Source organism: Rhamphochromis longiceps, linkage group LG8 (assembly GCF_057381845.1).
Source record: "Rhamphochromis longiceps isolate RC_006_pf linkage group LG8, R_longiceps_female_GT1.1, whole genome shotgun sequence".
NCBI classification, from domain to species: domain Eukaryota; kingdom Metazoa; phylum Chordata; class Actinopteri; order Cichliformes; family Cichlidae; genus Rhamphochromis; species Rhamphochromis longiceps.
The window spans coordinates 33,466,769-33,493,259 of record NC_140564.1 but is presented as its reverse complement, the minus strand read 5'-3'; the positions used below and the strand labels follow the sequence as shown (position 1 = coordinate 33,493,259).

General features: G+C 46.4%; 2 protein-coding genes across 2 annotated transcripts in view; one reads left to right on the top strand and one right to left on the bottom strand.

Moving 5' to 3' along the window:
- The first annotated feature begins 4,510 nt into the window (after positions 1 to 4,510).
- atoh1c (atonal bHLH transcription factor 1c) lies at positions 4,511 to 6,136 on the top strand. Its single transcript, XM_085417189.1, has one exon. It carries the CDS (start codon positions 5,073 to 5,075, stop codon positions 5,643 to 5,645), a length of 573 nt encoding a protein of 190 aa, XP_085273315.1. The 5' UTR covers positions 4,511 to 5,072; the 3' UTR covers positions 5,646 to 6,136.
- Positions 5,742 to 26,491, bottom strand: part of LOC146664347 (wings apart-like protein homolog) — a 39,343-nt gene continuing 18,593 nt past the window's right edge. The window contains exons 6-20 of the mRNA XM_085417188.1: positions 22,570 to 22,665; positions 22,305 to 22,475; positions 22,079 to 22,215; positions 21,625 to 21,736; positions 21,094 to 21,339; positions 20,677 to 20,788; positions 20,485 to 20,582; positions 18,981 to 19,057; positions 14,033 to 14,169; positions 13,815 to 13,930; positions 13,496 to 13,669; positions 12,125 to 12,341; positions 11,948 to 12,036; positions 11,483 to 11,578; positions 5,742 to 8,795 (exon numbers count right to left, since the gene is read on the bottom strand). Coding sequence (XP_085273314.1) covers positions 8,730 to 8,795; positions 11,483 to 11,578; positions 11,948 to 12,036; positions 12,125 to 12,341; positions 13,496 to 13,669; positions 13,815 to 13,930; positions 14,033 to 14,169; positions 18,981 to 19,057; positions 20,485 to 20,582; positions 20,677 to 20,788; positions 21,094 to 21,339; positions 21,625 to 21,736; positions 22,079 to 22,215; positions 22,305 to 22,475; positions 22,570 to 22,665 — 1,944 coding nt within the window. The 3' untranslated portion in view covers positions 5,742 to 8,729. The remainder of the gene's footprint in view (positions 8,796 to 11,482; positions 11,579 to 11,947; positions 12,037 to 12,124; positions 12,342 to 13,495; positions 13,670 to 13,814; positions 13,931 to 14,032; positions 14,170 to 18,980; positions 19,058 to 20,484; positions 20,583 to 20,676; positions 20,789 to 21,093; positions 21,340 to 21,624; positions 21,737 to 22,078; positions 22,216 to 22,304; positions 22,476 to 22,569; positions 22,666 to 26,491) is intronic.

Genomic DNA, 26,491 nt, shown 5'->3' with positions numbered 1-26,491 from the left:
GGTGTGATCACCTGTGAGCATGGACGCGCTTGTTTTTTGTTTTTTAAAAGGTTCCTTCATGTAATAATCTGCTAGAGGGTGTGGGGGGGCCACAGCCCCGTCCTCCAGGGCGTGAAGCAGGTGTGGAGGAGATCAAAACTCCAGACATCCAGAGGCCCCCAGAACACAAGAGACCAAGGAAGACCAACAGAGGGGCAGCTGCGCCACTGTCCCGGAAAGAGCTGAGGAGAGTCCCAGATGAGGGCTCACTCAGCAGCCGCGGAGCAGAAGCCAGGGGGAGTTGCAGTGACGCGCCCGTGAGCTCCGCCGGCAGCCAGCTGCGCCTGAGTGACCCCACCTCCGAAGTGGCCCGAGCGAGCCCCAGGCGTGAGCCGGTGTGTACCTGGACGCCCATCCCCGGACACAAAGAACCACCAACGCACCGATGTCTGAGGGGGTCCGCCACTGGCAGGGGAAGTGGTGGTGGGGGGAGATAGGCCTCCAAACCTTGGAGGGCCTAAGATGTCCCCAGAGAGGTGGCGCCTGACACCCAACCTGACATATAGACACAGACATACAGGCACACACAGACACAAACATCCATTCCCACCCTCATGCTCTCATATGCACTTACTCCACACTCAACCAACGTGGAGACAGACATAAAGAGACGCTGTACACACGATCACACTCCCCAAGCGTACTCTACAAACCGGGTCTAGGTACCCTTGCCCCTGGAGGGGGGAACTGCACCCAGACCCAGGTGGTGTTTCCCTTTTCCCTGCGGTGGGGGGAGGCAGACCGCCCCGACTCTGCAGCAGCAGGAAGGCTCCACACTCCAGACCGCAGTCGGACGGCCAACTCCTCCTCCTAGCCCCCACGCTCCAGCAGGTCGCAGAGAACGGGGGTGAGAGAAGACTCCAAACCTCCCTCCACCCGCTCATTGTAGTGTTGATGCATGTGTGTTCTAAGGTGCATTTAAAACACAGGAGGGCATGGAGCTACCTGCCAGAGAGCAGCAGGTAAGCGCATGGTCCCTCCTGCTAGCCCTCAATGTCTACGTGTATTTAAAATTGAGAGGTGGGCAACGATGCCAGGAGTGGGGTGTACACCCTGATGGTACTTTGGACTCCGTGTATCGTGCCCACCCCCAAGATCCTATATGTATGTGTAATGAGAGTGTGAGTAATGTGAATGTCTAAGTTGTGGGATAAAATTGAGGCAGAGGCAGCCAGAAGGGGACAGAGGGGGGGGGGGGGGGGGGGGGGTAGCCTCCTCTGCACCCTGGTGACATACCCCCACTCCAAGGCCCTGCATGTGTGGGTGGTTGTGGTGGAGCGGGAAGAGGGAGGCAGCTGGAGATGGGGAGGGAAGGAAGGGAGGGGCAAGTGACCCCTCCCTGGGGCCAGCTCCCCCGCTGACCCCAGTAGGCACCCCCATACTCCGCGACCCGCCAGGAAAAGGGGGCCCAGGCCCATCCAGACCGGGCCCAGTGCAGCAGCGCCGCCCGGCCCCACAGAGCCCGGGACAGTCCACCCAACCCCACCACAGAGAAAACTGCACCCACCCCACCATCCACTCATCTTCCAGACTACATAAGACAATAAACACCCAGGCTGAGATCTTCCTCCACCTCTCCTGTATCTCCCCCTCCTGCAGAGAGTTCCTGAGGAGAGGAAAGCTCCTGCAAGATGTGACAATCTCCCCCACCAGTTGAAGAGCCCCCCACCCCCACAAGTACACAAATAACTTAAACAAAAATAAAGCTGAAGGTGAAAGATGTTCCCACCTGTAGCTGGTGGCACATGTGACATGTTTGCTACCCGTTTCATCTACAGGAGCAGATCACCTGTATGCTTTCCTCTCCTTCCAAATAATAATAATAATAATAACTGCATTGGCATATAAATACTTAAAGGCAAACAAAGCAGAACAACATGTCAGGTTAGGTTGTGCATAAGTAATTTTGAGTACAGTGTAATTTCTTGGTAATTTTGTGGGAAAATACAATAATTGCACATCTTACTCTGCAGGTAGACTGTAGCGTTTGTCGTGGCCTTAATGATAAAGTTTCCCCAAAAAACAATAGCATGCTAAAAAAAGACCCCTCAGTAATTCGAATTAAACAAAAAGAATCAGTTTAACTTGAGAATATCAGAGGAATGTTTTAAACATGTGAGCTTGTGCGCTTTCAGATCTGTGGATCTGTGTGAAATCAGCTGAAACACACACAAAGTGTTTTTCTGTTTAACTTTAAAAAAATTAGAAGTTAAACTTTTTGCAACAAGCCCAGAAAAAGCCAAACTTGCAGATGTGCAGCAGGTCGGTGTGGCGTGTACGTGTCATCTGCACGGGCGCGTCACAGCGGTGGGAGGGTTTGATCTGCGGCCTGTGTCCGCTCTCTGGCTGCAATGAGCCGTTTCATTGGCTTTAATAAAGCGGAGCGTGCCAGCAACTGTCAGCTAAGGCGTGAAGCCAAACCTCCCCACGTGCTCCAGATTGGAGGATAAAAGGAAAATGAGCCAGGGGCCCCAGACAGCGAGGGTCCCCCCCACCCCCGGCCATAAGGAGTCCATTATGCTCCCGTGTGTCACGCAGCCATTTTTGTGGCATCTCGGTGGCACGCTGTGGCGTTTGCAAAGGCCCGGCCCGCCAGAGCGCTGGCACACGGCGGCCGGGACACGCTGCTAAATCCCATTAGAGTCTGTCCAGAGGATACGAGGCTGCCAGCAGCTGTCAGTCATCGTCAGGCTTTAACCTCCGGGAGCACAACACTTTTAATTAACCTTAAAAGCAAGTTCCAGTGACGAGCTTTAATACATCAGACAAATGTCTCAGCAGCCTGCAGAGGGAAACTCAAGGACGCTGCAGCCGTGAAACGCTGAGCTTTTTAATCAAGTGTGTGATGCTAACATCATCCCCCAGCCATTTAGGAAAAAATACTATTAAACCAAGAAAATGTCTTCACCTACGTGCTCTGTGTGGCATTTATTCATGTCACTGTTGCATGAATAATTAATGCTCAGCCCAAAGTCGGACAGGATTACAAGGCTGGGACGAAAACCTTCTTCTTCCTTAGTCCTTCGCTGGCTGGAGACTTGAATCTATATTTACACGTTTAGTTGCAAAGTGGAACAAAATAAGAATTTATTCAACTGCAGTCAAAATGATTTCTCCAGTGAAAGTGCGGTTTAAGGAAACAGATGTTGTTCCAGGGACCTGGAGGCGATGCGAGGTCAGAGATGTAGTAATCATCATGTCCTCTACTCCACCTGTCCAGGCGACTTGTCCACCTGTAGAGAGGCGGGGAGACATTTTTGTCCTTTGCTGAAACAGAGAAGAGGCCTAACTTCTTAGAACTTGGTTCTAAAGATGATCCAAACATCATTTGTTTCACAGTTTTCAAACCAGGGTTCTCTGCTGCAAGCTTAAATGTCCCAACACCGGCATGGAGGGAGAATCTGTTTAGTCTGGACACAAAAAGAAGGATTGAAGTTTTCTCCCAGCTCATTACAGACAAAACTTAGATTAATTCTGATCTGAAGGACAAATGTGTTCGCAGAAAAAAAAGTTACCTGAATTCTGTGGGGATATTACAGGTAACTTAAAAAAAGCCACATGAAAAACAAGATCCTAAATGACCGATTATGAGGGAAATTATATTTCTGTAAGAAATATAAACACTGTGGACTCTTCCTCACTGAGCGCGCCAGTGTTTCATCACCACAGAAGTAAGAAAACAAGTAAAATCTTGAATTTGAATAAAGTTTCTGCCTCAACACGTGAAAAAGAAACAGATGTGATGTCAACTTTCAATCAAATAACAGAAAATAAGACAAAAACCAGTGAAAACATCTGATTAATCACGATTAGAGATCATTAAACATGGCTGCTGTGTGACAGGGCGGCCTCAAACTTTCCATTTAAACATGCGCAGATTGGGAATTTATTAATTATTTGCTCCCAAACCTTCACTCGATGGTCAGCTGAACCTTAGAGTTAATAACCTGCGTCTCTTTTACAAAGTTCACATTTAAAATGTGATTTTCTGAAACACAAAACCTTCAGAGGAGGATGATTTAAAACAACAACAACAACAAACATAAACAACAAGAAAAAAAATTGTTGATGTAGAATTTCCTTCATCTTTGAATACTGAATGAATGATGCTCCGTCCTGTGTGGACCACAGTGCGCCCTCTGGCAGGCCAGTTCTGGTCCCAAACCACATGTAGATTTTTTTTCTTTTTTACTTTTCGGTTTTATTTTCATGTTTGTTTTTTTATTTTAATTTTACTCTGCAGAGTAATAATGTTTGAATGAAGAAGAGAGAATCTATTCATCTGCTGTTTGTTTTACAAATGATCCCTTTTCACTGATCTTCATCAAATTAATTCATAACTGAAATTTTGACTTTTTTTTAAATGTGTTTGCATTAAACTGGTCGTGCAGCTTCTCAGCATGAATGATTGTTCCAACTGTTCCATGTTGGGATGAATGTTTCTGTGTGGGAAAGAAACTAATTGTGCAGATTTCTGGTGACAGAACAGAGAAATACTTCCTTCACTAACATCTGTGTGGTGATGGAAGCAGTGGAAGTGTACCAGCTGTACTCAGACTAACATACAAACACGTTTTCTTTAAATCTGAGCGCTAAAATGTTTCACTGCTTCTTAAATGATCTGCTGCACGACACAAGTTTGCTTTCAGCTCCAAACTCTTATTACAAACGTGAAGTTTGTGTGAGTGAAACTTCACACCGTGGCTGCTGGCGCTCTCCGTCCTCCTCCTCTTCAGCCCTCAGCGGCGCACTGAGACGCTTCTAATCCTCTTTTGATGAACTCGGTTAATCGACTTCCAGCTGCGCATCTGGCAAAGTTCACTGAGCAGCACACGACCCTGTCCACGCCCCCGAAGCACGCAAGGCCCCCCACTCCATAAATTCTCCCATCAATGCTGAGAAACGTGAAGGGTCCCGGTGAGGCTCAGCGGCTGTGGCCGTTTGGTGAAGGAGGAGAAGGAGACAAGAGGAGGAGAAGAGGAAGAAGTAGACAGTAGGACAAGGAGAAAGGGGAGAGCGGAGGAGGAGCAGAGATGCCTCCGCGTAAAAGCCTCTTCGCTCCCTTCGTGTCCGTGGACTCTGAGTGCGGTCCCGGTCCCGCGGCCTCGGCTCTCCATGCGGATCTCCACGCGCTGCTGCAGCGGAGCCTCGCACCGGACCGCTCCGGGGACTACCGGGACCTCCCGCGCGCCATCGTGGAGCTCCGGCTTGGTCCCGCCGGGGGCGCGCTGCATTACCTGCCGCCGGACACGAGCGCTCTAGAGCGCGCACAGAGACGCCGGCGTCTAGCGGCCAATGCCCGCGAGCGGCGCAGGATGCTCGGACTGAACGTGGCCTTTGACCGGCTCCGCAGCGTTATTCCCAACACGGACAGCGACCGGAAGCTGTCCAAGTCCGAGACCCTGCAGATGGCGCAGATCTACATCTCCACCCTCAGCGAGCTGCTGCAGCAGGGCGCGGGCGGAGCACGCAGCCCGGGCACCGACAAAGCGCCGGCGGCCGGGGATCCGCCTCGGCCCGAGAGGCACTTCCACACGGCCAGGAGCAGCGGCGGAGGCCCGGGGTGCCCCGAGGAGGACGTGCAGGGGGGACGTGAATATCTGTGATTCTTTCAGCGTCAGACATTAAAGGACCAAAACGTGTTTCACGTGTTCGAGGACTCAGACACCGAGGACGACAGAAAGAAAAACTCTGTGCCAGAATTACTCAAAGTATCAATTTTTATTATTTTAAAATTATGTACAGGTAACCAAAGACATCGGTCTGCAAATTGGTACAAAGATCAAGTTTTCCTGCAGGCGGCTCGTTAAGAAGCTCTCTGTCTGTCCAAAAACAACAACACGGCTGGGAGAAAAAGGCTTAGAAAAAAGAAAAAATAGAATCAGATTCAGAAAAGTAGAGTCTACGGTCTAAATTTAAATTTAACCCTGGCCCACCCACGACCCTCCCCAAACTGCCCCCTCCGTCCCAAACTCCCTCCATCGCTCCCCTCCTACATGAGGAGGTCCAATCTATTTACAGGAAACTATGTACAAAAAGCTCTTCCATTCATTCTTCCAGACGTCTGTGAATAAAGCTCTTGTAAACTTTTCATAAAGGAGTGTGAAGTTTTAACGTGTGTGTGTGTGTGTGTGTGTGTGTGCGCGCGCTGATGTCCACAGACAAACAAATACAAAACCACATGAACAATGACACAATCTTTAAAGGTCAATTCAATGTCATTTTTTTTCCAGCTCTAAAGATGAAATCAAACAGCAGCAGGAGCTCACGGCGCTGATGACAAACGCCACAGAGCACAAAGGAACAGACGTGACAACTTTCAACGTTAGCTTGCTCAGACGATGCTCTCTCTCTCTTAATCTGGACCTTTAAAAAAATCTGTTTTTGAGAAAAGAAATTCAAAGGCGAATCTTTAGCTTAAAGCAGGAACGAAGGAAACCAAGCTAGCGTCAACCACTGCAGGTCCTCTAGCATCCACTTGAGGCTCCAAAAGCGAGTGGGTCCCCACACACTCGCATTAAAATGCGACAGATTTACAGCAGTAATTAACACGCGCAGCCTGCTGGAATTTAAAAACCTGTTTTGGCCTCTATGGACAGCGTCTGTGTCCTTTATCTCACAGCAGTGACCTTTAGTGCCACGGGTTTGCGTTTCAGCGTTGATGAGCGACTGTGGGGACCTGAGCGTGGCTGCAGACAAAGAGCCAACACTAAAACGATGCTCACGGCCATCTTTCTTCTTTTCTTTCTTATTCAGGTTTCCTTTATAACAAGCTTATTAGCTGGAGGTCATTAAAGGGTTAATAAAGCAACTGAAGGGACGCCTCAGTTTGAGGCGCCCAGTGAGAGTTACACCAAGGCTGTATGGTTTTAATGGAGTGGGCGGGGCTTATCCGAGACATCTTCCAATGAAATTATTGGAAAAAACAGTGTTTCTATTGTGTGAAAGACTCACATGTTCCCCTGGAGTTTCGCTCTTTTGAGAGTCTCCAAACTGACGAAATGTGACACTAAACTTAAATAACTTTTTTTTTTTAGCTTTTTAACAACAATGAGGCTGGAAATCTTTTCAAACGAACTCATATCTATTTATTCTATTAATAAAGCCTTTAGTTACAACGCTGCACTTGAAGGAAGGAGGAACAGAAATGACTCGTTTAAGGCTCCAGACTTCCCTTTCCCCCATCAGGGAACATCTCTGGAACTTCAGCTGCACTGACGGTGCACAGAGGACAGGAAAGGCCGGGGCGGGTTAAAGCTACAAGTGCAATGGCTGACGTGTAATGAGTGGCTGTTTGTACTGTAAGCGCTGCTGGAGTTTTGACTTCTTCACAGGTGCGCCATCTGAAAAGGCTTCAAAGATGAAAACCACAGAAGGTCCAACGGAAAAGCACGGGGCCGATTTCTATCATTTACAAATTCCCAATCCAACCTCAGCATCGCTGAAATGTACGTTAGAGAGTGATGCACTCTTGGAAAGTCCAAACACAGGATTTGGAGTTAAACTGCGGGTTTGAGGATCTTGAGCTCCAGCTACAGTGTTTCCTCCTAAAAACACCTGAGCAGGAGGGACAAACAATCGACCTCCTCTGTGAAAACCCCTCTGCTGGCGGCCCAGTTCAAAAGCAAAGAGCCTGGCCTTCACCTGTCAGACTGGGGGGGGCTTCCTCGGCCGTCTTTACTGTAACTGAAGTCTCCACCATGAGCGGCGAGCTCAAAGGCCTGGCGGTAATTGAAAGGAGCAGGAGGAGGACAGGTTCTGGCCCAGAGGGCTCGGGAACCCGCTGAGACACGAAGCTTTTGATGTTGAGCGAGATCGATCGTTTGAAAGGGAAAAACTTTCTGCTTTTTGGAAGCAGAGGTTGTCCAAAGTTTCTAAAACCCCCAAAAGCTTTGAGAGTCAGGTGTGAAGTCGGCACAAAGGCGCCGCCACGAAACGAGGTGTCATACAAAAGCAAGCAGTCCCACCTCGACTTCACCGCGGGTCAGGCTTCCCACCCTCCGCCCACAAATGATCAATACGCGTGGTTTTTCAGCGCTAAAGCACCTCCTTCAAACAGAGCCAAGAGGTTACAGCAGCAAAGAGGAGAAGAAGAACACAGCGTGAGAGAAATGAGGCGGCCTGTGAGGAGCTGGGGTCGACGTTTTCAAAGTAAAAGCCATCTCTTCTTTTTAAAGAGCTCAGCTTGTTTGTTTGGCAGTTATCAGCTCCAAAAGGCCGCGAGGCTTTGATGGCAGGCTGGGGGGGGGGGGGGGGGGGCAGCTTCACTCCAATCTGCCATTGCTCAATACGAAAGGGGTTTTCACGAGGGAGGGGCTGAGAAGGTGAGGAGACGCTTTGAAATGGAATTTATCAGAGAAGAAGAAAAACATCGCTCTGAGCAACTTTTTTAAACTGAGGAAAAAGGAAGAAATAACAACCAAATACTGACTTGGATTCTTCAGAAAAACAAAAGCATGTGATCTCTGCTGCAGCTTCAAAGGGTTTATCCTTTAAAGTCACAGAGGAAACGAGCTGTTTCCAGCGCTGCCGAGGTGAAGCTCCTTTAAAAGGAGGAAGAGGACGACGTCCCGTTAGTTTACTCCAGCGGTCGACTCTGAGGTGGTGGTGATGGTGGTAACGATGATGAAGGAGATGGTTGTGTTGCATGTGTCTTTTTGTGTGAGTACGTATTTGAGACAGACTTCTCTCTAGCAGTGCTCCAGATAGTCAATGACCCGGGAGATGGACTTCTGTCCTGTGGTGCCGACGTCACACTGCAGAGAGGAAGCAGGGGTCAGAACACACACACACACACACACACACCTGGAAAATTAGACGTGCAGATCGTTTCTTTCTCACCATTTCAACAAACTCACTGCTGGTTTTTTATTTAAATCACAGATTTTACTCTTGAATAAACTTGTCTGATAATCGTCGTTTAATAATGAGCATTTTCTCTCATTAGTCTGCGTCTGACAGACGTCGGGCGGAGAGCAGCACAGGGCAGATGAAGGATTACGTCGAACACTAATCAGAATATATCAGTTTGATATTGTGGAACGAGTTTCAGTGTTGCGTTAGTCTGGACTTACAGCAGCCTCACGTCCACCTTTGTGAAACAGCGACTACGTTTTGCAGTCAGCAACAGCTGTGATAGTTCTGCTTGGAGGTAATGATGATGTATAAACTAGAGATGGCACGATACCACTTTTTTATGTCCGATACCGATATCATAAATTTGGATATCTGCCGATACCGATATGAATCCGATAGTGTTTTTTAATCAACAAAATTGTTGTTGTTTTTTTTAAATATCTTGCTGCATTTTGTATAAGTTCATACTCAAGTTTAAAACAACAACTACACTAAAGCTATTCTGTTATACCTATATGCAAAAAAAATATTTCATAGTTCAGCAATACTGATCAATCTAATAAACTTAAGCCTACACCATCCTCCCTATTCTGGTATTTTAAAGAGTACTTAGCATAAATATTAAGCAACCTAACTAATAGGGTTCCAACTCCCAGCAACAACAAAAATAAATAAATAAAAAATAGGGAACCACCCCTCACGCTCCACCTTATGATGCTTAATCGACGTAATCAACCTTAATTTGATGCAGTGTGAAAAAAAATGCACAGAAATCAATTATTTTTCAAGAAATATTAAATAGATTCAACATCTTTCTTCAACAAAATTGCAGACTGCACAGATGGTACCTTTCCAAAGGAAAAAGTACTATAGCTTACTAGGGTATATATATTAGACTTAATAGTTACTATATACAGTAATTGACTTCTATTCATTTTGCATCAAATTAAAACTTTGGGTGTCAGATAATTATTTATTAAAAGCAAGACATTTTAAATGAGAATAAGAAAGAAAAGTATGTCTTTGTGCCCCCTTTTCCCTGTTAATGCCCTATCGGCCCCCCTGGCTAAACTTTGCTAGATCCGCCCCTGCACAGTTACCAGCGTCAGCTGCGTAGAAAAAGATCCTCGAGTAGAAAGTAATATTAAATACATTCTAACAACAGCTGATCAAGCTTAAACGTGCTGCTGTTGTTCAGCCGCTGGTTTCCTCTTTCTGGTGCAAAGTGGACCAAAAACAAACAAGAGAGACGGACTCGCGACAGAAAAGCCGATCAGCTGATCATTGATCAGTTTCATGATTGAAGTAGCAGCCGGAGAGCGAGAGGCAGTCGCTCGTTAAGCTTAACGCAGGAATGCTTTACAAACATTCAGAGATGGACTTACACACTTGCTTTACTTCTCTCGGGGATAACTTTGTCGGAGATGAAATGCCGGGTTGCTAGCGAAGCTCCACATGCTATCCAGACCACCGACAGGTCCCGCATGCCACAGCCGCTCTATCACGTGATGCATACTGCTCCGACGTGCTAACGTTCTGAGGTGAGTTACGGCGTGTTGCAAGTTTTGTGAGGTGCTTTCGTGATATTTAATGGATCGGATTACATTTTTTATTTTTCTCCGATATCCGATCCAGTAATTTAGGTCAGTATCGGACCGACACGATACGTAATATCGGATCGGTCCATCTCTAGTATAAACACATTATGTTGAACAAGCAAATGCTGGAATTGTAGCTAATGTGTCCATTAATGTAACGCAGCCAGTATGCTGTCAGAGTAAATGTACGCCGTTTTTATTGCCTTCACAGTGAAAACAAGCGTAGATGTAGCTTCATTCATAAAAACAAAGCCAGTTCCGAAGTGCCTAAAAACCTGCATTCTATCTGATGACCACCAGATGGCGATAACTGTGGTTGCAAGTCGACTTGTGGTCCTAAAGCATCCTATGGGAAAACGGCTCCCCGTCTAAGCCTCAGTACACAATTTCCTGCTTTCGTAAATCTTGGTCATGCCACGTTTCAACAAAGCCAGTGGTGCTTGCTCATTGGCTAATGGCTTGTGATTGACAAGTCTTTAGCCAATGAGCAAGTGATTTCAGGATGAGACCCACCCCTCCTTGTCACATCCAGTTTTTTGTGACAAGATGGCTTCAGAATAGTTGGCGTCAGCGTAGCGACGTCCCTCCTTTATACCGTGTTTTTTCGCAGCTCTGATGCGTTTCTACAAACTCGCTCGGTTCTGAAATCTTCCCCCCTTCATGTATTTGGGTAAAACGACCCGCGCTTCCGGGTTTATGTGTCCAACATGAGCAGGATATACGGTGATTTGATAAACTAGCTTATAAAAAAGGCCAGGGGTCAAAATTTCAACATTTTTGTTTCTTATCTGCTTCAGCAACATTTCTTTATGTAAAACGATGATCATCTCCACAAGAAGTTTTAAGCTTTAATTTAAAAAAATACATAAATGATCCCCAAACATATTCAGAGTACGTTTGGATCCGAGTCATCAGGACTTTTCTCTCCGTGCTCACTAGAACAGAACTAAACACATTACAGGGATTCTTTTATTGAAGCTGTGACTCACAGTGAGGTTCATGAAGTTGAGGAACTTTTTCAGCATTTCTGTCATGATGGAGAAATCTCCTTTAGGCAGGTTCTCTCTCACAGTAGTCACATTCATCTGCAGGACAGTCAAAAGAAATCAATCACACACACGAAGATGAATCAGACAAATTCAAACGAGCTCTGAAGCCTCAGAACAACAAGTGCTGCTGTGAACTGTACGCCTCAGTGTGTCATGAGGCTGCATTTATGTGTTTTTGAGGGTAAATGTGTTTCTACTGTGTTTAAAATGCAGGTGAAAACTTTGAGAAACTGCCTACAGACACACAAATCTGTCAGAGTCGCATTATGGGGACATAAAGCACATACCCAGCATGCAATTCATTCATGTTTTGATGTTAGTCTCCAGGAAATAAATGAGTCAGGGTGACGTCTTCTCAACTTACAGATACACAACTGTGTGTGTGTGTGTGTGTGTCAGACTCACCGGGCTCCCCTGGCATAGGCAGCCCAGCAGCAGTGCCGTGTAGGAGGCCACAATACTGTCCTCCATGTGCTTCCCTGCATGCTGCAGAGCTGGGACAGAAACGAGGATCATGTCTCACTTTTTGCTGCTCGATGGTAACGATCGTCAGGAGTGATCAAAGCCACACTCTGGTTGTACCTTTGTTTAGGTCCAGCTCCTCGTCCTCCTCGTCCTCCTTCTTCTTCTTGCCTTCGTCCTGTTTGTCGGAGTCGTTGTCGTTGGCGACCCACTGGATCTCGCCGCCCGTCTCCTGCCACTGGCCGCTCTGGTCCAAAGCAGCTTTCGGCGCCTCCTTTATGAGGTCGTCGGTCTGGGCCTCGGCCAGGACGGCGGCCCGCTCCCGCTGCAGGAACAGCTGAGGGCGGCAGAGAACATCAGAACCAACGCCAAGCGATTTATAGGCTGTATATACACGATCATCATTTTGTGTTCAATAAGATTTGAAGCTAGCCAAAGTTTCCCAATAACTTCCTCTCAGATTTCGATACCATCTGATTGTTTTTACAGCAGAGGGGTCGCCCCCTGCTGGACAGAATAAAAGAGCAGGTTTATGCACTTTTCAAATGCAGAAACTACATCCATGAAAACAGTTCACAGATGGTTTCCTGACAGGCAGTGACTGATATTTAGGACCGACTTAATGGAGCTCATGGGAAACGCTGAGTAAGACGGCAGAAGAGAACAAAACGCAGACGAGACAAACTCAACTCAGAGGATCACGCGAGCATTAATTTTCACGCTAAAACATAAAAGTGAGCTTGAAATATTCCTCACAGCTGCTGCTGGAGACATTAATCATGATTGTGCTCCATTAATCAAAGACGCAGTGAGGGAATGATCAGCCTTTTCTTTTAATGCTGTGAATCGTCTGAACACCAGGAGACAAATTCAATTCAGTCTGATCTTAACTGTTTTAGAGGGAAGCAGAAAACTAAACTCTACACCTGACAGATGACACCAAAACTACCCACGACGAGACGTCGCTCATACAAAGGTTTATTTTCTCCTTCCAAACTGAGAAGGGTCCACACTGAGCACCGAGATGAATCTGAATGAAGGTCGGCATGTGAGAAAGAATTTAAAAGCATCCAGTATTATTTTAGAGCCTATTCTGGGAGGGAAATTTCCCCTTTTCTGGTGAAATAAACCAACTGAAGTGACAGAGAGTGCAGCAGATCCACACTCGCTCCTCTCTGAGCTGCAGAAAGTTTTAATACAAACGAAAACTTAAAAAAAAATAACCGGATTTACAAAAACAAAACATTTTGATAGTTTGTTCCTAAAATATGGACATTTATGTTTGTAAAGTGGCGACTTCACTTCAGTACTCTGATGTCGAACCTCTGCTCCTGAGGAAGATACTGAGGGACTTTGAGAACACAGTTCAGAGCCGTCACTATCAAATCCTCCTGCTCTCCCGTCTTCGTGCTGCCCCACTCTGCAGACCGAGTTTCACACACGTTTATCGTACTCTTCTTTGGGTTTTTCCATCCACTCCTGAGTTTGTACCTGTACAAGAGCAGCGATGGCGCTCAGCGGGCCCGTGCTGGCGATGTCCTGGTGCTGAGGGTTGAGCAGGACGGTGGAGTCGCAGGGACCCTGGCCCCCTTCCATCTCCATCTCCATAAGGCAGTACCTGTTCCTGGCACTGTACTCCACCAGGTTGATGAGCAAACCCAGACCCTGAACGCAGCAAACACACAGTGGCACTCATGGGTCAGTCATTTTAACTCTGTTTTCACTGCTGTCAACATTAATACCACTTTAAGTCTAATTTTAACCCAAACCTGTGATGGAAATGGTCACATCACTCATGTTTAATACGCACCAGTACTCTGATGTCGAACCTCTGCTCCTGAGGAAGATACTGAGGGACTTTGAGAACACAGTTCAGAGCCGTCACTATCAAATCCTCCTGCTCTCCCGTCTTCGTGCTGCCCCACTCTGCAGACCGAGTTTCACACACGTTTATCCATCAGATTAATAATGTTTAAGTGTTTCAATAAGCCGCAGTAAAGTGTGTTTGGAGTGTTTTGGTGCACTAACCGTTGTCATGTGTCAGGTTGAGCAGGACTCCTATGATGGCCCTCATGCAGTCCTCCACCGCTTTCCCCACCGCGGCTCTGTCGGACTTCACCTCCCTGCTGTAACGCTGGATCATCTCCTCACACCTGCTCAGCGCCCTGACAGACAAAGAGAGGCCCGGTAACTTCACAGAACTAGACTCAATATTTCTTTCAAATAATTACTGACCTTACTTACCAAGTGCTAAACACATAACTGAAAGGGCTGCACACTGATAACTCTGAACAAATGTCCCATAAACCTTTGTGTTACCAAGAAATTCAAGCTAAAATGAGCCGGTCCATGCGGGTTCACCTGGTCCTCCTTTTCATTTACAGTCACTTGATCGTCATCAGTGCAAACTGCGCTCACATCCAGATGTCTGAACATGACTCGCCTCCTTCCTTTTCTACTCCATCATAAAACAGAGCAGCATTCACACACACTCACTCTTTCTTGAGGACGGCTGCAACCGCAGAGGGGCAAGGCAGGGCAGCAGCCTGACGTAAATAACCAAATTAAATCTAATGACAGTGGTGACTGAAAACAGAGCAGAAACCAGAGTCTGAACATCAGGACACAACGAGAGGAAGGAGAAAAAAAAATGGCAGGTGGTGTGTCACAGGAAACTGATTGTGGGGTACAGAGAAGGGAAAAGAGGAGAAATGACTTAGACATGAATGTAAAAATGAGGCAGAAATACTTGGTCCACCTTTGGAAAATTAACGTGGAAACTTGCAAATGCTAAAAACTGCAGTTCCTCAAATGTCCACTCGGGGCCGGCTCCATGAGTGAGTCAGTCCCCACAGACTGCAGTGTTCAAATATCCAACTGTACAGCAGGAATGAACATGTTCACAGCCTGATACAGAAATACGGTTTAGTCCTCTCAATCGACCCCTTTCTGAAAATCAAGACATTTAAACTGTTTTAAAGGCTTAAAGTTTGCATTATTAGGTGCGCGACTCATTGTACTGACACGGATGGCCGTCAGTGAACTGCACCTCTGCACCGTGCTTGTGCTACTGTAGCCTTTTAGAGCATTTTAATGCAATTGTCTGTCAAATAATAAGACCTGCTGTGCAGTTAATTTTGCTCAAAGACCATCCGAGAAACCTGAGCTCCAGGTTATCTGTGTGATGAACAACACTGTTTGTGTTGTTTGATAGCTCAGCTAAGTGCCTCTGGGTGGAAAACCCAACATGATTGTGACCAAAATACTAACACTGAGACAAAAAGGGTCAAAGATGTGACTGTATGGTGGCTACATCCATCTGTTAAAACACGCTACAGACGGCCCTGTTAGCAGGTTTGCTCCGACACAGAGTTTATGCCGAGTGTCCCTCCTGCCTTAAATCTCCCATTTATGGGGCGTGGAACCGACACCAGGACTGAACGAGCTCATCGCATTCATCGTCTCGCTGCAGCTCAGAGGTGCTTCATCAGAGTTCAACAGTTCCAGATTTGCTAAGTCTGGCCTTAAGCTGGGCTTTCACTCTTCTGGTTCACTTACAGGGAAATACAGTCAAGACAACAAGTGCAGGCAAAAATAAAACAAGGAGCATCATTAACTTCCTTTATATGATAATTCTATCAGCAATGAGTCCGGGTCAGGAGGGTGCAGCACACAGCTGGGCGCTCTGTGACAGGCTTCATATTCACAACTTTTACATTTCGCTCTGCTTAATTTAACAGAGTGATGCGTTTGTGTCCAGATGCAGACGAGGCTCGTCAATAAGCAAAAGGACGGGTGTGTGTGTGTGTGTGTGTGTGTGTGTGAGAGAGTGAGAGAGAGAGAGAGATGGGGTTGTTACGGGGCTTATTAAATTAATCCTGCAGACAGCTGAAAGTCTCAAAGCAGCTCAGGGTCGAGTTTGGTTTGAAACAATGAGGGCAGCGTGTGTGGGAACCAGGAGGAGTCAGGAGGAAGAGGAGGAAAACAGGAGTGAGTGATGAAGAGTAAACACTGTTGGAGTGTGTGAGAGTAACTTCACAGTTTCAGCTGCGTGTGTGAGAGAGAGAGCTTAGATGGCGGTGCTCGCTCTCCCACTCACCCCGCAGTTTCTGGGGTTAATCGAGTTAGCGCAGCGGACAGCTGAAGGCTCAGACTGAGGCCTGTGTCACCCGCCCGAGGGAACAGCAGCTCTTTGTCGAGCCATTCGACCTTCATCCTCATCATCCTCGACCCCCACCCTCACTGCAGACCTTCTGCAGAGGGCAAAGGTCCGGTCACACAAAGGACGCAAGAAGGTAAATTAACTCAGCGCAGCGCGACAGATGCTGGAGTTTGACTTGATGAACAGTGAGTACAGAGATTGGTGCATCATTCTGCAGCTGAGAGGAGCTTCAGTTTACCGACGGAGGGACCCGAGGCTGGGCTGACGTCAGGTGCTCACTTGACCGGTTCATGTTTACGTAGTCGGATCAGCTGGGCCTCGCTGTGCCGCGCATGTTCTCCAGGTGACTGCGTTAAGCCCCTCCCACAGGCCAAAGATTCAGGTGAGATTAAATGGTGCAACACGGCCAGAGGTGTGAATGTGAGAACGGGTGAATGCGACTTGCTGGATAAAGTGGTCATAAAGACCAGAAAAGCACTTTGTGCCAGTCGTACATGTAAAACCTGGAAAGCTGGTGGAAAATCAGACGTCACAGGACAGAAATGTGATGAATCCACAAATGATTAGAGGGAAGATTTTAACTGTTTATTCTTCAATACAAAACAGAGCATTTCACTGCTGTAGACAGCAGCGCTGACACAGCCAGCTGTAAAATTTCCTCAAACTTAGAGTTTGAGGAAGCTCACTAATAAGTTCTCTTTGTTTATTTAGTATGAATTATAATTAAATTCAACCAATGTATAAAATAAACCGTAAACGCACAAAATCTGGTCTGTCTGTATGAATCAGAACACCTCGACGACTAAAACACACTAAAGAATGAACAGAGACCAAAGCGGAGACTCTGCTGACAGCAGGGGTCAGGGTCGAAAGGTCACCGCTATGACTGACAGGATGTCACAACCAGGAAATGAAGCAACAAAAAGATGATGGCGATGACACACACAGGATATACAGGGAGTGCAGAATTATTAGGCAAATGAGTATTTTGTCCACATCATCCTCTTCATGCATGTTGTCTTACTCCAAGCTGTATAGGCTCGAAAGCCTACTACCAATTAAGCATATTAGGTGATGTGCATCTCTGTAATGAGAAGGGGTGTGGTCTAATGACATCAACACCCTATATCAGGTGTGCATAATTATTAGGCAACGTCCTTTCCTTTGGCAAAATGGGTCAAAAGAAGGACTTGACAGGCTCAGAAATGTCAAAAATAGTGAGATATCTTGCAGAGGGATGCAGCAGTCTCAAAATTGCAAAGCTTCTGAAGCGTGATCATCGAACAATCAAGCGTTTCATTCAAAATAGTCAACAGGGTCGCAAGAAGCGTGTGGAAAACCCAAGGCGCAAAATAACTGCCCATGAACTGAGAAAAGTCAAGCGTGCAGCTGCCAAGATGCCACTTGCCACCAGTTTGGCCATATTTCAGAGCTGCAACATCACTGGAGTGCCCAAAAGCACAAGGTGTGCAATACTCAGAGACATGGCCAAGGTAAGAAAGGCTGAAAGACGACCACCACTGAACAAGACACACAAACTGAAACATCAAGACTGGGCCAAGAAATATCTCAAGACTGGTTTTTCTAAGGTTTTATGGACTGATGAAATGAGAGTGAGTCTTGATGGGCCAGATGGATGGGCCCGTGGCTGGATTGGTAAAGGGCAGAGAGCTCCAGTCCCACTCAGATGCCAGCAAGGTGGAGGTGGAGTACTGGTTTGGGCTGGTATCATCAAAGATGAGCTTGTGGGGCCTTTTTGGGTTGAGGATGGAGTCAAGCTCAACTCCCAGTCCTACTGCCAGTTTCTGGAAGACACCTTCTTCAAGCAGTGGTACAGGAAGAAGTCTGCATCCTTCAAGAAAAACATGATTTCCATGCAGGACAATGCTCCATCACACGCGTCCAAGTACTCCACAGCGTGGCTGGCAAGAAAGGGTATAAAAGAAGAAAAACTAATGACATGGCCTCCTTGTTCACCTGATCTGAACCCCATTGAGAACCTGTGGTCCATCATCAAATGTGAGATTTACAAGGAGGGAAAACAGTACACCTCTCTGAACAGTGTCTGGGAGGCTGTGGTTGCTGCTGCACGCAATGTTGATGGTGAACAGATCAAAACACTGACAGGATCCATGGATGGCAGGCTTTTGAGTGTCCTTGCAAAGAAAGGTGGCTATATTGGTCGCTGATTTGTTTTTGTTTTGTTTTTGAATGTCAGAAATGTATATTTGTGAATGTGGAGATGTTATATTGGTTTCACTGGTAAAAATAAATCATTGAAATGGGTATATATTTGTTTTTTTGTTAAGTTGCCTAATAATTATGCACAGTAATAGTCACCTGCACACACAGATATCCCCCTAAAATAGCTAAAACTAAAAACAAACTAAAACTACTTCCAAAAACATTCAGCTTTGATATTAATGAGTTTTTTGGGTTCATTGAGAACATGGTTGTTGTTCAATAATAACATTATTCCTCAAAAATACAACTTGCCTAATAATTCTGCACTCCCTGTACAGCAGCTGAGGTAATCTGGGCTCAATGTGACCGGGTTTAAAGATTCTGCTGTTACATCACCACATTTACTGATTTTCACAATAACAGTGGAGAGCTTGCGTCCATCTCTGCTCAGAAACCCGACTGGAACGGCACAAAAAGATGATAAAAGAGGAAAAGGCAACAAAACAGCGAGTACAAAGTAGAAGTTTTCAGCAGACGTGCCACCTGATAAAAACTGCTGAATCTAAGCACACAGAGCCGAGCGGCTCCACACGAACACATCAGGGGTGAGGAGCGTGTGTAATCACTCACTTTGCAGAAGAGATGATGAGCAGCGAGTCCTTGTAGGCGATCAGGTAGCTCTGGTTCTCGGGGTTGTGGACGGTCACCTATGAGTGCAAACACACAGTCAGCAGGAGAGCACCAATGAACTCGCTATTTTTACCCTGGCTCTCTGCTCCAGTGTGAGGACGCTTCTCCAAACAGAATACGTTTGAAACACCATCATCACGTTCAAGCCAACTGTCAAATTGAGTGATGGTTTTGATTTTCAAACATCAAAACAGGTGTTAAACCTTTTCTGAACAAACATGTCGGGAAACGTGACGACGAGCAGAAGCTGACAGAAGCTTCAACGTGACTGAGCGGGTGGGACCCAGACCTCCACGTCTAATCAAACTGCCCCAGCTGTACGATCAAAGAGGTCAGCAAATAGCTCATTGATGGTTCAAAAGAACCAGTAGTTTTATGCTAGCTAGGAAGAACCTAACTCTTCATCAGTATCATCTTAAGCCTCTTTTCCACAAGTACCTACTCAGCTTGGCTTGACTTGGTTTTTAGCGTTGCTCATTAGGTGGTAAAGCCTGGTTTTGGTGCCTGCTCAGGTGGGGCTCCAAGCAAGCTGAGAATGCAATAAACAGACAGCAAACTGCTGATTGGCCAGGGAGTGACATCACTAGATGAGTCATGAGAGCGGCGACTCCGCACGAATCAAACCCCCAAACAACGAGGGAAATGACCGCACACAAACCAGTGCCATGGTCCAGCACTGATTTAGCATCACCTCGGCGTCCTCCATTGCCGTGACGGTACGGGGCTTTTGGTCTGCGTTGCTATAACAACAGCACCCTATTTAAGTGGTACTCAGTCGTAACAGAAAACTACCAGAGGCGAGTGGAGCCGAGCAGAGCAGGTGCTCGTGGAAAGGAGGCATTTCTGTTGTTTGGATGTTTTTGGCCAGACCAAACTTTTTGGTGCTTTCTGGCTCAGCTGTAAAGAAATAAATAAATAAACACTACAGATTTAACGTAGTCGTACTATGTGATCGGGAGGGGCACAGGGTGTAAACAGCATTTGTGCAGCGATGCCACTTTGCCACACTCAGGGAGCTGAGAGGTTGTAGTCGGTGGTCTGCTTGTCACGGTCGTCACTGGTACAAAACATTTGAGTAAGTGGACGTCAGCAGGCCCAAAGATAATTGTAAAACTTTAATAAGGTTTCCTCACAGTTCATTTCCCCCTCCCATAATTTAATTTGTCTTTGTGTAGAACAACAAACATGTCTCCCAGCGAAGGAAGCATGTTGGCTCAAACTTCCTCGCCTGTTCGCACCAGCCGAGTTTAACTGAACGCTTCTTTTCACTTTGATACTTTATATTCTCTGTTTTTGGCATCAAAGTAATAATGTGTGTGTATATCTGTTTTTTTATTTCCAATTACATTTTGCTCTGAGCCTCGCAGGCTTATAAAAAAGAACACAAGTGGACTTTAAAAACAAAACCCTGTCACGTCTTTTCTTATTTTGATTTGGCACTTACACTCTCCAGCACGCGTAAACACCGCTCAGCCCCCCACAAAGACGACACCAGCTTCTCCTTATCGTCCTCTTGGTTCAAGTTATCCACACATTCCTTCACTGTGGGCAGAGAAACCAAAACAAGGACACGAGGTGAGAAATGAAACGCTTGACAGTTTTCCTCTTTCTGCTGGACTTCTGTGTAATGGTCGACCTTTGTCTACTATGTGGTCCAGTCCTCCCAGCAGCCGCAGCTCCTCTTTGAACCAGTCACCTGCTCGTTTCGAAGTCAGAGACAGCAACGTCTCCATGGCCAAATGACCCGTCTGTAGGGAGAAGGAGGAGGAGTCAGGAGCTTAAATCTAAACTCTCAAGCATCACTTCACACGTTTAACACGTTGGAGTTATTCTGGGCACCGTGGGCCGCTTCCTGTGGTTGTAGAAGTTGAATTTTGTGTTTTTCTGGCTCAGCTCTAACAGATCTGTGAGAAACATCCTGACACATGTGGGAGTCTGTGAGTCACCCTGACTGGAGCAGTCGAAATAATCGCTCAAAGCTTTTTCCGCCCTCAAAATAAACCCCCTCTGAACACGTGTAATGTTAACATCGCCACCGCGTGCGTTTGTGTACCGTGATGTTCTGCAGGTCCAGGTGCTTGTTGTGCACCGTGTCGCACAGCTTCCTGATCTTCTCCTTTATTTTGGCGATCTCCTTGGCACTGAAATGGACCGTGGAGTCCGCCCCATTCCCGCCCCCCTGGTCCTGGTCCAGTTCGAGCAGGCGGAGCATCAGGTCCAGGCAGGACCGGTCCAGATCCATGTTGAGCCGGTCTCTGCTCAGGATGTACATGAGAGAGGCTGTACACAGAGCCAAGTTCTGCAGAGGAGACAGAAAAAGAAACTTTAAATTATTTACTGTTGTTCTCAAACTTCCTTCAGCTCTCTCAGAGGTCGCCTTCTTTGGTTTTTTTGAACATTTGTTTCCAGATTACAGACACTGGATTTCAGCGTATTTACTCACTAACCTGACCCAGAATCAGTTCTCACCAAATTATTTGTTCATTCTGTTAAACAACAAATTCTGAATTTTGGATGTAAAACAACAAATAACAAAAGTGAACAGCACTGAGTCGGGGCTCAGTGCTCAGCTGCTGACCCTCACCGGGTGCTGTGGGGCATCGTTGAGCGTTTTGAAGACCTGAGCCACCTTCCCTCTGGCCCTGAGGTGCATCCTGAAGCTGGGCATGGCGCAGCGTGTAGCCAGGCTGATCACACTAAAGACACAACACAGAACATCAACACACAAAATGAGTGTTTGTAAGTGTGAAAACGAGGTTTAAATGTTGAAAATGTAACGCTCTGCCTCCTTCATTAGCGCCCCGATGCTCATCCCAAATTTCAAACACTTTATATCCCACTTCCCAAATCTGAACTCCGATACGTGTTAGACACTGCAAGGCAACCTCCACAGCTGGTTTCATCTCATTTGTATTGTTGTTATAACCAGAAAGTGAGTGTACGAGGGGTGTAAATATCACCTGTAATCACTGGCTGCTGGACTGTTGTTGGTAAATATGGGAAAATTTTAACTTCCCATGGAACGTGGAGACTCTCACCTAAGGCATCGCGTGTTGAGAGGCTGTCCGCTCTTCAAACCAGTAGCTAGGTATTCAAAGTCATCGGTGAACTCCTGGTTTTCCCCGAACTCCACCACGTCGTTGAAATGCTTCACGTGTTGGACGACTGTGTACAGCTGCAAAGCACAATGAGAGACATGTTGATGTTTCTGGTGTTTCTTCAGCGTGATGTGCAACGAGCTCAAGGAGAACATTTTCTGTGCACCTCTTTATGTTCTTTGTGACACTTGAGTGCAGTGACGGTGTCCTGGTATGGATCTGTAGGGACAGTGACACACTTTGTGACCTTTGGAGGAGGGGGCGGAGCCTTGAACACACCATCGTCCTTCTGAGAGTTAGAGGGCTCCTTACTGGAGCCTCCAGCTGAGGCTGAGGCCTGGAGACGGAGCAAGGTTGACATGAGTAAGCTGCAGCTGCTTTGTTTTTGATGCAGGCTGAAATCGAATGTTTGGTCTGAAAGCGAGACTTACGGGAGTCGTCTGTGATCGCGCGAAGAAAGGCGGAAGGGGCTCTTCTTCGCTCTCCAACGTCCAGTGCCTGGCGTTGTACACCGCTTTGGTGGGAGACTGAAAAACAAACAAACATATAAAAACATAAACATCGCAGAAGCTGGAAACAGACATGCAGTTCCTCAAATGGCCACTTGAGGCTTCAGCGTGCACTGTGCTGTGGGTGCTTTTTACAGCAGTATTAATGAAATACCTGACAAACAACGAGCCCTGCTGTGTCGTGGGATGCTACTGAGCACACAAATATGTGTGTGTTTGCACAGCACCAGCAAAAGGATGCACTTGTACAAATCTAACACCGTAGTTAAAGTCAAGGCTTCAAAACCGGAGCCAACAAACCAAACAAAACTAAAGTGTGAGAAGATTACACTGAATAATTCAACTGTTACTAAAGCAAAGCATCTCAAATTCAGGAGAGTTTGGTGGATAACAGACAGAAACCAAGACGCTCGAATCCAGACATGTTCTGAACCAAAGTGTTTAATGTGAGAACCCACAGCAGAGGATTTTTAGGGCAATATGGTACAGGGTCAATATTTATTTTAAATGAGAACAAAAACTAAGCAGCCGTTGTGAACTCCGCTCCATTTATCTGGAACCTGTTATAACCGGTATGACATGCATTTCTGCACACGTGCAGTCGACGTGCCATTCTCGGGGGGGGGGGGGAGAGAGAAGAAAACTGACTTAATTTATATTTTTTAAACCTTTTCTGACTCCTGACTTTCTCCAAATTTCTAAAAATATTAAATTCAATATTTCAAGTTCTGTATTTTTACTGTGTCACCAGACAGAAGCCTTTGCTGTTCACCGTGGACCAACTGTTCTTTTGTATCTTTATGATTTTTTAAAAGAACTTTTGGAATAAAAATCAATAAATAAAATCGACTTGAAACAATCGAGGAGAGCAGATAAATAAAAGAGAACATAGTGGATAGAAACTGATGCTCAGGGTGAAGCAGAAACGGAGGAGGGGAAGCGCATTAAACTGAGCAGAGTTTGCCAGCGTTGATCAAACAGCAGGACACACACACGCACACACACTTAAAAAACAAACACACACAGCCTCCCACGCCACCGTCCACCCTCATCCTTGGCTCATCTTCTGTCCTCTTTGTATATTTTTGCCAAACCTGTGGTTGGTGGTTGCCGGGGCATTCATAATGAAAAACAAAAGAGGACGAGCGGAGAGAGTTGGCTGAGGAGAAGAGCGGTGAGGAGGTGGGGCGGGAGGGGATTTCTGCACCGCGGGGTTAATAAGCAGAGACAAAGGGGAGTTTGGGGATGAGCTTTGCTGTGCTGGAACATCAACACACCAAATTAAAGCCTGCGACAGTAATCTGAATGACACAGGCAGACACCCAGCCCACCCGCCCCGCCCACCTGCTGCTAAGAAGTATGGGACAGATGAGAGGGGGGTGAACGTGCCGTGTCTCTGCTATGGGCCAGATTAAAAATATTAGAAAAAACAAAAACACGCTGTTTTTGGCATTGCGGGTGTGCATTAGGAGCAAACTACAACTTCACTGCCAAACCTCGTGAATTAGTTATCCCGACTTCACCGGAGGGGTCAGAATGGCAGGAAAACCATGATCAGAATATGAAACTAGTGTAGTGTGGGGAGCATATTTGGTTCGGACAGCTCTCTGATTCTGGCTTTCCCACCAGGGCCCAGTGCCAGAGTGAAGATGGAACTGAGAAAGCGAAGAGCAAAGGGCCAACAGTTTGGAGACATTTCATGCATGCCTACAGATTTTCTCTGATAAACTTTTCTCTCCCCGTCAGCTTCTCCCTCTCATTATGCTCGGTTACCACTGATTGGTAAGCTTTCGCTGCACTGGCGCCAACGTAACACGTTGATGTTAACTTGATGAACATCGTTTCATTTCTCCCGTCTGTCCGCTCCTCTCTGCGTGTTTGGGCCGTAAATAACACTCAGTCTGCAGTAAAGACTCCCCAAACATCAGGACTGCAATCACAAAAAAACTTTGCCGTGGCGACGTCATCGTGACTGTGTCCATCGGCAGGACGGGTGATTACTCATTCCTGTCATCCTTCTCTGAAGCTCACTGCTTAGAGCACACGCACAGTTGGTGCTTTGCCACCTGCACAGCAGCAGACTCACGGAGGCGGAAAGTAAAATCAAATCCTATGTGAAGCGGATACCAGCGCCGTGTGACCGAACCATGGAAGTTAAGGCGGCGATGCCGCGTGTTACTTTGTGTTAAAGAGCAGGCACGCTCCAGTTATGCTGTTGTGTGCTTGTTTCACCCCCAGCACCCATCCTGTGTGTGTGTGTGTGGTAATTTTGTAGATTTTATACAAGAGTCTTTATGGTACAGCAGTGGAATGAACGACATTAGGACAGTGGAGAGGGTCACTGTTATGGATGTAATAACCGCTCGTCCCTTAAAAACATTCCCCAAACAAAGCCAGCGCCATCTCCTAAATATGGATGAGCCTGTCCAAGTGTTGTCATTATGGTAACATCTAATATCTCCCAGAGTCCTCAGCTCAATAACCTAACAACGCCCAGGCTCATCTGATGGCACAGACGTACAGTTTACTGTAATCAAAGCAGAGTTCTGACGACTCCACCCTAGGCCGCTCACTTCCGAGGGTTATTATTTTTATAATGAGCTGCACTCCTCTCTCGCTCTCGATCACGTTAATGGGAGATGGAGCGAGATCTGGGCTGTACTGCGGCCCGGGGGAGGGGGTAATACAGGGAGGTAAAAAGTATGATGAAGCGGTCAAGACAAAGCGATGGAGACAGAAATTCAACTGAGAGGGAGGAAAGTTATTTTAGGAGTCAGAGCATGAAACTGGAGAAGAAGAGAGGATGAGAGAGTACATTAAGTGCGTTATTATGCTCCTATGGGCACCGTGTCTTCTAATGCCATTACTGCTTGTCTGTAACAGGGAGGAAATTAACTTCATACTTTGGCACTTCAAAAGTTCTCTGCAGGTGCACAGATTCAAAAGCTATCTCATACCCAGGACAGGCTTCAGACTATCAGAGCAAACCAATCAGGTCATTTCAAAGCGTGCAACTAGACTGCAGTGCAATAAATACGTTTGTGCAGAAGACACGAGGAGCAAAATGAGCAAAGCATTTCCCCTTTCTAAAGCAAAGCCTGTATATAAAAGAAGGCTGCTGGAAGTGCTGTGGATTCTGAAGAATTTCAGTTTTAAAGTGTCTTGTGATTCGGTGTGAAGTTAGTATGTTTCCCACCTCCAAAGTTCCTTTTTCATGTCATACAACCTGTATGTATCGGAGATCTATGAGGTATGACTGTAAAGTTTACATATAATTAGTAGGGTTGGGCAATATGTACAAATTTGCCAACCCGCAATCGTCAGTCCAACAATCGCCGATGGACGATATATTCGCGCATGTGCAGACTTTTTGATGGGCGGAGCAATGTAATCACGCGCAGACTGATTTGTGCGTTTACAACACAGAAGTCGTCCAAACATAGACGAACTAATCCCCCCCCAAAAACCGCTGTCAGCGCTAACGTGGTTTAAACGCGGTCATCACGATTACAATTTTTAACGCTCTCGACCCATCTTGAGCGCAGAATTAACAAAATTAGGACAAACTGCCAAAATGCGTTGACAAGAGACATTTCAGGGATTTTGACTCCAGATGGGTTAATTGTTAATCGCTTTAGTCGTGATGACGGCGCATTAACGCTGACAGCGCTAAAAATAATAATAATAATAATAATAATAAAGTCACCAATTTGGGATTTCTTAGGTTTACGTCTTTTATTTGGTTTAAAGCCAAAGGATGTAACCAAAGCTGTGTGCCGCTCGTGCAGATGTATGGTGCGAGCAAAGTACTCAAACACTACTAACTTGCATGAGCATGCACGTG